The 12215-nt window shown below is 39.4% G+C and overlaps 1 protein-coding gene across 2 annotated transcripts in view; it reads right to left on the bottom strand.

Moving 5' to 3' along the window:
- Positions 1 to 3423: 3423 nt before the first annotated feature.
- The window catches only part of Gspt1 (G1 to S phase transition 1), a 40282-nt gene continuing 31490 nt past the window's right edge, over positions 3424 to 12215 (bottom strand). For both annotated transcript variants that reach the window (XM_036194667.1, XM_036194666.1), the window contains exons 12-15: positions 11528 to 11701; positions 10276 to 10365; positions 9674 to 9842; positions 3424 to 8218 (exon numbers count right to left, since the gene is read on the bottom strand). In XM_036194667.1, coding sequence (XP_036050560.1) covers positions 8166 to 8218; positions 9674 to 9842; positions 10276 to 10365; positions 11528 to 11701 — 486 coding nt within the window. In that variant the 3' untranslated portion in view covers positions 3424 to 8165. The remainder of the gene's footprint in view (positions 8219 to 9673; positions 9843 to 10275; positions 10366 to 11527; positions 11702 to 12215) is intronic.

The raw sequence follows: 12215 nt of genomic DNA, 5'->3' as shown, positions 1-12215 counted from the left end.
GGTGTAGTCCTGGTAGAGTACCTACCAGTCATGGTAGTGCCTAGTCTGCACTGCAAAATACAGACGATAAAATATTTGGGGAAGAAATCAGTGCAATTAGGGTGGATTTGGAGGAACTCTGTCATGGTACATGTCTGTAGTCCTGGTATTTGGGAGGCTGAAGCTGCCCAAGCTACAGAGAACTTGTTTCAACAATCCAATTACTTCAGCCTCATACACAAGCTGAGATTAGAGGTGTAGTGACTTGTTCAGCTACAGTTCCCCCACCCCCTCACCCCCATCTATCTCTCTCTTGGTTTTTGAGACAAAGGTTCTCTGTGTAGACCTGGATATCCTATAACTCACTCTGTAGGCCAGGCTGGCCTCAAACTCAGATCTCCCTGCCTCTGCGTCCTGAGTGCTGGGATTAAAGTCCTGAGCCACCACTGCCCAGCACTTTAGTAGGCATTTCTATATGGAACAATCGGGCAACTTTTGTAAATACCATTTACTTCATAGTAAACATACAAAGCAGACTTTAAAGTCATTTCAAGTGTTCCAGTGTCCAGGTCTCACTAAATACTATGAAGAATCTAAAGTTGATTCTTTCTAAAGATTGACCGAGATGATTCTTTGACCATGAATTTGTGTGTGTGTGTGTGCGCGGCGCCCCTTTTCCCATGTGCCTGCCCGTGTGGACATACACATAAAGAAGGTTTTTTGTTGTTTTTTTTAAAAGAATGACTAAGCTGGGCATGGTAGTATACGTATACCTTTAACCCCAGCACTTTGGAGGCAGAAGTAGTCTGAGCTCTGAATTCAAGACCAGCCTGGTTTACAAAGGGCTGTTACATAGAGAAACCCTGTTTCAAAAAACAAAAACAAAAAATTAGTAAGGAAGCTCCAAATGTTGGAGAAAAATCCCAAGTGTCAAAAAGAGAAAAAGAGAGCTGGAGAGATGGCTCAGGTGTTAAGAGTGCTGACTCTTCTTCCAGAGGACCCGAGTTCAATTCCCAGCACCCACATGCCAGCTCATACATGTAACTCCAGTTTCAGGGGACCCCCACACCCATGGCAAAACACAAATACACATAAAAATAAAATCCTTCTTCCAGAGGATCTGAGTTCAATTCCCAACAACCACATGGTGGCTCACAACCATCTGTAGTGAGATCTGGCGCCCTCTTCTGTATACATAATAAATAAATAAATCTTTAAAAAAAAAGAGAGAGGAAAAAAAGACAAGTTATACTTTGCTGAATTATTCAGAAAAGCAGGCCAATTTAAACAGGCTACATGACTGCAACCTAGTAAGCTACTCCTCAGAAGCAGTTTGATGTGTGGGGTCTCTGCAAACACCAGGGTCAAAAGAGTTATGATCCATAGGAGGCAAGAAGGAAATGTAGTTCAAAGCGACTCAGTAGCCAGTATTGGTTCAAACTTCTAGAGACTGGCATCAGTCCATTTACTTTAGGCATATTTAAAGACAGTACTATTTGGAAAAAGTTTTCTGGTGTAACACAATCCCACATACACAGGAAGCATAATTTGAAACTCTTCTCAAAGTACATGTCACTTCTTCCATGAAGATGGGTTCTAGAGATGGGCTACATGTGTCATCTTAGGGGCCTAGGGGAGGATCTGGTGTGGTCTCGGTTATGCAGATAGTGTAGAAGTCATCTGAGCTAATAGCCATGTTGGGAGCAGGCAAAAGCACCTTGTCCTGAGTACTGCCATTTTGACTTCAGACTCCTTTTTACCTTTAGGGTGAAACAAAGTTCAAATTCCCAAGTCCTAAGAAAGCTGGGAACTTTCCAACGGCTGACCTACCTGCTCCTTAAACCACAGAAAGTCTGTTACGCATGCTTACACTGTTCCTAACAACAGAAAGAACAGATGAATTATTGGTCGAACTCAAAAGCTTACATTCTGTGAGTTGTCACTGATCGAACACATAGGGAAACCCCCCTAATCTTTGAATCTTACATGCTGAACTGAATGTTTGGGGACACAGCAGCTCCGGAGTCTGTCCCTGACCAGTTTCTGTTGTGCTGTCCAGTAAAAAAATCTTGCTTTGAAAATCCTCTTGGGTCTTCTCTGCTTGATTCAGAGCCTCAGACCCACAACAGCCACCTTGGGTCCTGCTTGTGGGAGCTTGGTATGGTCTGGCCAGCCTGGTCTAGAGTGAGTAGCAGGGCAGCCAGGACTAGTTCACAGAGAAACCATCTCGAAAACCAAAGATGCTAAAATGGATTTTCCTTCAAAATTTCCTTTTAAGTTCCAGAAACATCAAAACTTACTTGTTTTCTCTTCTTCTGTCCTAGTTTGGGAATTCTATAACCGTTCACTATAAAACTATGTATAATAAATACAACTGGTGCTATTTTTCTGCTTTGAGCTGGTCTAAAATAGGTTCCCTGTGCCACTTTCTCTAAAACACTCCACTGCAAGTCTTGTGCCTACAACATACAGTTCCTGTGTGGTGCCCAAAGACAAAATTAATGAAATTAAGAGAATTCTTGTTAACAAGGAATCAGTTGTATGTATTGGTAGATAGTGTTGGAATCCTAATTATTGAACAGAAAACCACAGGATGGGAAAAAAAGCTACAGCTCAGTAGGCAGTGTTTTTCAGCATGTAGTTTGATCCCTTGAACGCCAGTGGTACTTGCCTGTAATCCCAGCATTCAGGAAGTGGAGTCAGGAGGATTTGAAGTTCCAGGCCAGGCCAGAGTACATGATACTGTCTTTAAAAACAAGGTAAAAGTCCAATCACTTGGAAGACTGAGCTAGACAAATCTTGAGTTCAAGTCCAGCCTGATCTCCATAGCAAATTCCATTCCAGCTAGGAATACATAATGAGACCCTGTCCCCAAAACAAAAACAAAGAAAAATGGGAAATTGTTGGGAAATGTCACAAACATGGTTTCTTTAGGACTTTCTAATACTTTGTGTGAGAGAGATACATGCCTGAGGCGGCCAGAGGCATCAGATCCTCTGGAGCTGGTGTTAGGCAGATTTGGTGGAAACAAGTGCTTTTAATTGATGAGCAGTCTCTCTAGCCCCTATTTAGAACTTTGAGGAGCCCTGCTCACAAATTTTGTTTAAGCTAAGACTAGTTTAATGGCTAGACTCATGACCAAAATTCTGACCTTTTGTGTAAGGACAGCTAAAGCAGGAACCCACTGTGTCTCATGAAAGTAACTATATGTATGAACTGGACTATGGTGATACATACCTATAATCCCACAAAAATCAGGAAACAGAAGCTGGACAATCACTACAAGTTTGAGGCTAGTTTTTTCTACATAGTGAGTTCCTGTCTCAGCCTTCCCTCACCAAAGATGAGTGTACAAAGAAACATACTGTTGCCATTCAATTAACCACTGTGTTTGCTGTGTCTGCCAAATTACTCATCCTTCACGATAAAGAAGGGCACATACCATTTGGTCTCTTGATCTTTATTAAAAATCCTGAATTTGTAGAGGTTCATAGCTTGGACAGAATAATCACTGATATTTCTCCAATTGTATTCACATAAAACCACACAATGTGATGTTATTTATTATCAAGTATCTCTTCTAACCCTTCCTGGAGGGCTATTTTTGTTCTGTAAGGTTGTCATATAACCATACAAAAAGCCTCACACACCAAACAAACTTTTAAATTCTGTGATAACATCCTGTTAGGTCCATCCAATAAGTCTGTTAGATATTTCCAATACTTGATACAAAAATATCATAGAGAAAGTAGCACAGAGTACAGCAGGTGATTATAAACAAAGAGACAAGCACATCAAAAGGGAAGATGACAATTTTTACTGTTACAAAACGAAATTTTTAAACTTCAGTCATTTGAGTAATTGCAAGAGCAGACTAAGGGCTTAATCCTCACACAGGCACCAAATCAGGCACAGTAGGTAGCTACAAAGCATAAGGAAAGGGTTGTCTTCCTACCTAGAACACTCATTCGTGCTTTGGAATTAGGCTAATAGCCCACCAGACCTAGCCAGTTCTCTTTCATCTTATCTTGTAAAATGGGCTCTAGGTATTAACCAGTTCAGTAAAAAGGAGTCACTAGGTCCCAGCCTGAGAGATCCATATTAGTTAAGAAGTGTGTATGTTTCTGAGCCCAACATGTCCCTTCAAATGCAGACTCGCAGGCTCAGAGCTTAGTGTCACCTAACACATGTGGGAGAAATGGGGGTGAAGACCATGACCTGAGGAGGGCCAGAGGGCTAGCTCCAGCACAGACATTCTTCCCCGGGCAGCAGGAAAGGAGGTAGCAAGGACTTAGGCTGACATCTGAAGCACTAAGCTAATGTGCCTAGCAGAGGGGTGCCTCAGGAAGCACAAAATGCCATCTGCCCATGCAGTCCACAAACCTGAGGTTTCCAGGTCAAGATTTAAAGGGCACAGTGGCATGTGTGACAAGGCAGAAAAAAGCAATACTCTTCTGAATCTGCTTTAAGAAGTCCATGTTTTCTGCCTAATCAGGCTTAGTGACTATTTACTTTTCCCTTGCACCGGAAAACAAGTTTTAAATCTCTACCCCCATACTTCCACACCCTCATGATAATCCTTAGTAAATAACTTGGCTAGCATATTATTGTTTCAAGGACGCATAGGATTAGAGGTATGTGAGAAGTATATTTATTGAAGGGAAGACTTATTAAGTTCCAGGATTCTAAATATTAAGAATAGCCCAGAACAAAACCCATCAAGTATCAAATCTACCTTATCTGAATTCTGGCAATAAATTGGTTCAAATGCAATCGACTGAATTACTACTGGAAAATAACACTTCCTATTCCACACACTATGAGATCTAATTTAGCCAATAGCTAAATTTAAACCTATTAAATCATGAATTGTGCATATGTAATTATACCTATGGCAAGATTTCTAAAAAACAAGATCATGAATAATCAGATGGCATCTGTTAGAATCACTGAAAAATTAGCTGGAAGAAATCAATACAGTATTTTGAGGTAACCATTCCTCAAATGCAACTGATTGCTTTCTATCTACTTTACATATAGATCTGTGAGAGGATTAGTTGCAGTTTATTCTAATAAGGTAGGCCAACAATGAATATGAACATCTACTCATTCTACAGTCCAAGATATAGTACTGTAACCAGAATTTTCACAAATGGTATAAAGGTTGGAAGTTTCTAACAGTGAAAGCTACAGTTTTGTCCCTTGACTACCTAAAGCTCTACCCAAGGCAATGAAGTTATCATTCATGAAGCAGCAGTGAGCAAGAACATGCCAGTGAGCAAAGTTGCTGGAGTGCTGCCATGTGTAAACAGTCATCCAAGATCATGGAGTCATTAATTACTAGTGTTCCTGGAGACTGCCGAGGGACTATCCCCCCCCCCCCATATTAATCTTGGGTTCTTAAGTTATAAAACTGTATCTGGTTCCAAGTATAGGCCAAAATACTTGCAGCACTTCAACTGATGATAGGAATTGTTCAACCAAATAACTTTCAAAGTCGCACACTATAAAGTAGATCTAAGTGGTTCTCATAAATAGCAGACACGATGAATCAATTATCTTGTTACACTGAATAGCTTGTACTTCAGTTTACAAAGATTTTACATGTAATTATTGTGTACTTCAAGATTTTTAATTGAAAACAAGGGGGAAATGTGTTTAATCATTTACAAACAGTTACTTTGTCATTGAATTTCAGGCAGTATACACTCAGCCCAACTTCTTGTGGTTTGGATTGATATAGACCCCCCCCCCCACACACACACAAGATAGCAAATTCTGTATAAACAAAAGATGCTGTATTTTCTCTTTCACAGAAAAAGATGACAGTTAAGATGTTTTTAAATGCCATCACTTAAAAATCAGATATGCTCACTTAAAAGATTAAAATAACCTAGCATAAAAAAGTTGTGTGATGAAGATTAATGTACAATGGGTGGCCCCAAATCATGATGCTACATGCCTATGTTAAATATAGTTGAAAAAACATGAGATCTTTAATATCCAGAATGTGTAGTTATCCTATTTTGCATTGTCAACCACATAAAAAGTTTATACTTGCAAAAGACTGAATGATAGCACACAACTGTATTGCTCTTTAAAAATCCAATATCTGCACACATTCCAAGTTTACTTCAGACAATTTATGTCCTTATTCAAATAACAATCTGATATATTAAAAACTATTTTAAAACGGGAAGTCTAATTAGAGATACTTTTTTCAAACTTCAAAGTCCTTAGTATGATGTTAATTCTGATGTGATATAATTCCAATGAAAATCATTTACAGTAACCTTTGTACTTATGTTATCTTGTAGAGGTAGGCCTTTCACAACGCTGTCTAAGCCATTCCACTTAAGGATCCTGGCAGCATGCACATAACATTGTAACAGTGTTAAGTGTTTAAGAGCAGACATAACTTGTTTTTAAAAATATGTTTAATTTCAAAAGGGAAATCATTGGAAATAATTTCAGTAACTTAAAGGTTCTAGAGATTCATAAAGACTCAAGCGTTTGCTAATATTCTATTAGCATGGAAATATCAAAAACCATTTTGATCTCATTAGAGCTCCCAAATGTCACAGAAAAATAAAAGCCCAGATATTTGCAGGCATCATAAAAATTAAATTTCATGCAATTTAATAGCCATATGTGTAGTTCAAAGCTGGAGGGCTTCCCTAGGCCCTGTTTATAAGACAGCAACTCATTTATCTCTGCAATTGGCATTTCATTGTTCAGAAAAGACTTGTGTTTTGTTCTATAACTGGAGAGGAGATACAGTTGGCTAGGCTTTTCTTTTCTGGGGAGTAAGATTACAGGGATGGGCCATGCCAATAAACGTAGTTAAAAAGAATCTTAGAAATCACCATGTAAAAGAGGTCAAATCTCATAAATGGAAGCACACAATCAACATGAAGGAGGCTTCTAACAAACCCAGAGACTGTCTCTTCTACTTCCCATTTATTCTCACAAAAAAATTCCGGCATACCTGTAGTAGTTACCCTTTAAACTAAATCCACCACACCACAATGCTGCACTATGGCTCTTCCAAATCACGGTTAGCAACTTACAGCTTCTATTTAAGAAAACTCAAATAACTGAGCTAAAAACCTATCCTGTGCTTGATTCTACTTGTTCATTTTAGTGTGAGAAAGACTCTGTGCTCATTTAGTCACTGGATTGAGAACCGGCATGAAGAAGCAAGGCTCTTCCACCCTTCAAAGTTACTGACAGTGAGTAACTTGTGGCACTGGCATGTGTAACAGATGGGCTTTGTACTCGATGCATGTAGCTCTTAGAACAACTCACGGGAGCTGGCCAGTCTTGGCATGCTTTCTTTTCTGTGACTGCCACTCATGTAACAAGCTAATGGAAGTGTCTGGAGGGGACAGTTTTATTAAGCTTTACCTAGAAAGGTGACAATAATGTGTTCGCTTACTGTGTTTAAGAAATCATATTAAGATATAAATTGGCAGAAAATAACCAATAGACCAATTAATAAAGCAGTGTCACAGTTGCACAAAGGTGTTTATGTTTGCAATGACCATCAAAATAAGGGATCAAACAACACATTCTTTTCTTTAATACAAACGTGAGCAGTGTTTGTAAATGCCCCATTTAAAGTGAGTGGGTAGGGAGCATTTAGAAAAATCCAAGTAATAAAATGTATTCATTTACTTGGCAGTTAAAAAGATAATGCAACAATGTTACATTGAGATAAAAAACAGTATTCAAAAGCAATTCAAATACCGAAAAGGGTTTCAAATTGAATATTTTATTAACATGGTAGTTGTCTTTTTAACATGTGCACACACACTCGCACACTCAGAATGATCTGCCTGGAGGGGGGAAGGCTAACTATGCCTAAGGGGAAAATGAAAAATAAAAAAATTCGTGTTGGTTTTCATTATTGTAGGCAATTATGTCCACATCACTTACAAAGCTATTGCCAAATCTGTCCAGGGAAGCAAAGTTTGAAAGGGGGGCAAAATCTTGGGGAAAATTCAACAGTGGCATAGCAGAGCTCTCAATATGAGAAAGCTGACATAATGTGGACTTCTGTGAAGTTTCTCTGCAAAATATGGGGAGAAGTTTATCGATGGGCAGAAAAGAAGAGAGGGCGGTGTGAAGGAGGCTTTTGCAGTCAATATTCCTCACAGTATTGTGCAGGGTCATCAAGAAAATGCTTAGTCTTTCTCTGGAACCAGTTTCAGAACTTTTCCAATTGCAATGGTCTTACCTAGAAATGAAATTTTGAAACAGACAAACAACACCTTTCAGTAGTTAGCAGCAAGGTTATATACTGTAATAAGCCTCACTAACCAAAACAAATATAGTTGTTGTGCAAAAATTCCTGATTGAATAGCTTTATCCACCCAGACTATAGTAGATTTCATCAGGCTCTAATGGCTAACTAAGATTATTTAGAGCTGGGCACAGTCCAAATGACTAATCTTACCACTTGGGTGGTATTTCAAGTGATCTCTTGATTTCACGGTTAGCTGGGCCTTACACAGAAATGATGCCTCAAACAAAACCAAACCAAACAACAAACAAACAAAAAAACCTGTTAAACTATGAAGTATAAGGAATGTCACTATCAACAAATTTGGAAGATAAGGTGTTTAAAGTGAAACCATGACCTAGTCAAGCTTTGGGGGGAAAAAAAGGTAAAAATCAGCTGGGCGGTGGCGGCGGTGCACGCCTTTAATCCCAGCAACTTGGTAGGCAGAGCCAGCCTGATCTACAGAGTGAGTTGAGTTCCAGGAAAAAACCAAAACCAAAACAAAAACAACAAAAAAAAAAAACAAACCCAAAAACAAAACAAAAAAACCACACAACAGTTTTATACTGTATTCTCTACCATGGCTTAACGATATTGAACATTACCATTTTAAACATTTATCTGGATTTCTGTTGAACCACAAAGGTTTGCATAGTTTCCTAGTTGCCAGACAGGGAATTCACACTTGTAATGCCAGCCCTCAGGAGCCACGGCAGCAGCAGGACTGCAGTGGAGTGGAGGCCTGCCCAGGCTCCACTAGGAGACCCGGTGTGAGGTACAGTTTGGCTTGCAGAGTGCTGCCTTCAATGTATGCAGTGCTGGCTTTGATTCCCAGCACGTAGGAAATAGAGGCAAAAGGGTCAGAAGTTCAAGATCATCAGATCATCATAAGCCACACACACAGTAAGTTTGAGGATAGCTTGGACTACATGAGGACTCATCTTTAAAAGTTAGAAATTTTATCCCACAAAGAAATGTTCCATAACAATCAATTCGTTTTCATACCAAGGAATGTTCAGACTGTTAGAGGAAAACTACAGCTATTCTGCATCAATCAAAGGTAGATAGAAATGGATGCCCCCAAGGATGTGGATTACACATTAAACAAACAAATCATGTAGCCCTTGTATTCTTGTTTACTATAGAAGTCTTCATTATAGAATGTCTTAGTAAATTAATTTTTCCCCAAGTGTAGTATTATAAAATGTTAAAATTAAGTCTATAGAGCATTACTGGTACTATATGGTAATTCCATTTGTTGTTTAATATATCCAACTCAATATACTTATCAATCTGACTATTACAGAACACACATCTGGATTTTCTTTGAACCAGCTGTAATATGGACACTACTCAGATAATGCTGACTACTAAAACCTGACTGGATCAAAGACAGGGAAAACCTCTTACCCTCATCTCGTAAGGTAAAGCGCCCCATCTGAGGGAAGTCTTTAAAGGTCTCCAGACAGATGGTCCCTGCTGTCCTCAAACGCGCAATGCATACTTGATCTTGTTTCACAAAACGGGGTCGAGTCTTACTTTTTTCTCCTGATTTTTTGTCTACCAAGCAGATTAAGGCCTAGCCAATAAAAGAGGGTAAGAAATAAAATTTAATGTTAAATATAAGTAACTCAAAGAATAAATTATGTAGCCTGGCCATGTACTGAATACCTGTAATCCTAGTACTTGAGAAGCCAAGGCAGGAGGATCATGAGTTCCAAGCCAGCCTAAGCTACATAGAGATATCCTGTCTTAAAACAACAAAAACAAAAGACAGGTAGCAAGATAGCTTTTCAAGCAAAGGTACTTGCCACATAAGTCTCTGGACCCGAGTTTAATTGCCAGAGCAGAAGTGGAAGGAGAGAGCAAACTCCACGTGTACCATGACACACCCATCATCCCCGCCACCCAAAAAAAAGGGGGAAAAGTATAAATGTATTGTTGATCAGAAATTATCAAGAATCAGCACTCTTCCAAAGTAAACAAGCCAGTTATCCTAAAAACAAACTCACTGTTATTTCGACTTCCTCGATACAGGTATGAATATGCAGCACCGCATTATAGCCTGGGCAGATGATGGATTTGTGCTCTATAATCACTATCTGTCAAATTAAAAACAAAACAAAACCCCCACAGCTTTATCTTCAATGCTCTAAAGGTATAATATTCCAAGAAGCAACAGAAATCACTTTTAATATGCTATACCTTGTTATTTTGTTGAAAGGATAGCTCAAGTTGCCCTACCAAAGTTCCCCATTCAACATTCTACTGTCTAGAAACTGGCAAGTGCCTGGTTTATATCTCAGTTCAACAGGCAGATGTTGAGAAGTCTTCATCCTCTACTACCCATGGAACTAATGTAACAAATCACCTCACACCAGTTATGTGATCTGCCCATAGCTTATCCATTTCTCAATGCCCAAGGCCCAGTTAGTATGTACATGGCATTAAAAACAACAAAAAGGGCTGGAGAGATGGCTCAGAGGTTAAGAGCACTGAATGCTATTCCAGAGGTCCTGAGCACCCACATGGTGGCTCACAACCATCTGCAATGAGATTTGGCGCCCTCTTCTGTGTACATGATAAACAAATAAATCTTAAAAAAAATACAACAACAACAAAAGTAAACTTAGTCATACTTTTCAGGGGAAAGGGCTGAGATTTATTATTAATGTGTATGAGTGTTTTCCTTGGATATTTGTACGTGTACCACATGCACACATGCTTTTTGCTTAAAGAGGCCAGAGGGAGGGTGCTGGATCCCTTGGAACTGAAGTTACAGGCAGTTGTTACCTGCAGATCCTTGGAACCGAACCCAGGTCCTCTATGAGAGCAGCAAAAATTCTTAACCACAGAGCCATTCGCCAGTCCCAGTTTAAGCACACTCAGAGAGTTCTGTCAGGGCATCAGTGTTTTGCTGTCACTCTCCCAAGAAGGTAAGTGTGACCCAAGTCTAAAAACATACTGGCTCTGGAATAGCAAACTATGCAGTAGTCAAAAATTAAAGCCATTTAAACTAAACTTATTGATGATTTATCACTGTTACCTTTACAAAGTAAATAATATTCTAAATTTTAACAATAAGCCAAAAAATAAAATGGAGGCTACAAAAAAATCCCACCTAATAAATTCTTATAGCATCTTGAAATGAGTTTGACTACTTTAGTTCCTCTGATACTGGTCATGTGGCAAGTCAGCCCAAAGGCACTGAAATTCTAACCACTTAGGTTCTAACAACCAAGATGAATGTGGTGACTTGTTTACCTGGGCATCAAATGTGCGTCCAGAATGACAAAGATTATTAAGATCACAAAGGATGAATCCTGGAAGAATCTCCTCTTCTTCAATTCCTTTCAGTCTGATTTTGAGGTTTTCCCCTGGGGCTACAGAATCCGTTTCTACATCATCAGAAAGTATTCCAAGAACTTCCACATTGTGCTTAAAAAGAAAGCAAAGTTGGAGGTTTGCTGAAACATGCATGAATTATATAGGACATAAAATGACTCCAATGTTCACTTATTAAGAAGCTACAAATTCCCAAGCCAAAATAAAAATTTAGAGGGAAGAAAAGGGCTCAATCCCAGGGCCTTGTGCATGTCAGAAAAGTGCTCTACTACTTGATACAAAGATGAAACTGTCACAACTTGTAATATCATGTTCTAACAACTTCTAAATAGAATACAGAATAAAAACTCCATTTTCAAAATTCCAACACTGATAGTCCTGTCAACTTGACGACATCTGGAACCTCAGGGAGGCAAATGCCCAGGCACCCCTGTGAGGCATCCTTGTATAGAATTACCCCAAGTGAGCTCCTGAGGGAAGAACCGTCTTTACTGTGGTGGGCTCCTTCCCTGAGCTGGGGACCTGCACTATAAAATGGAGAAAGGAGGCTGGGCAGTGGTGGCGCACGCCTTTAACCCCGGCACTCGGGAGGCAGAGCCAGGCGGAT

This window comes from Onychomys torridus, chromosome 8 (assembly GCF_903995425.1).
Source record: "Onychomys torridus chromosome 8, mOncTor1.1, whole genome shotgun sequence".
NCBI classification, from domain to species: Eukaryota; Metazoa; Chordata; class Mammalia; order Rodentia; family Cricetidae; genus Onychomys; species Onychomys torridus.
This window is presented reverse-complemented; position numbering and strand designations above follow the sequence as displayed.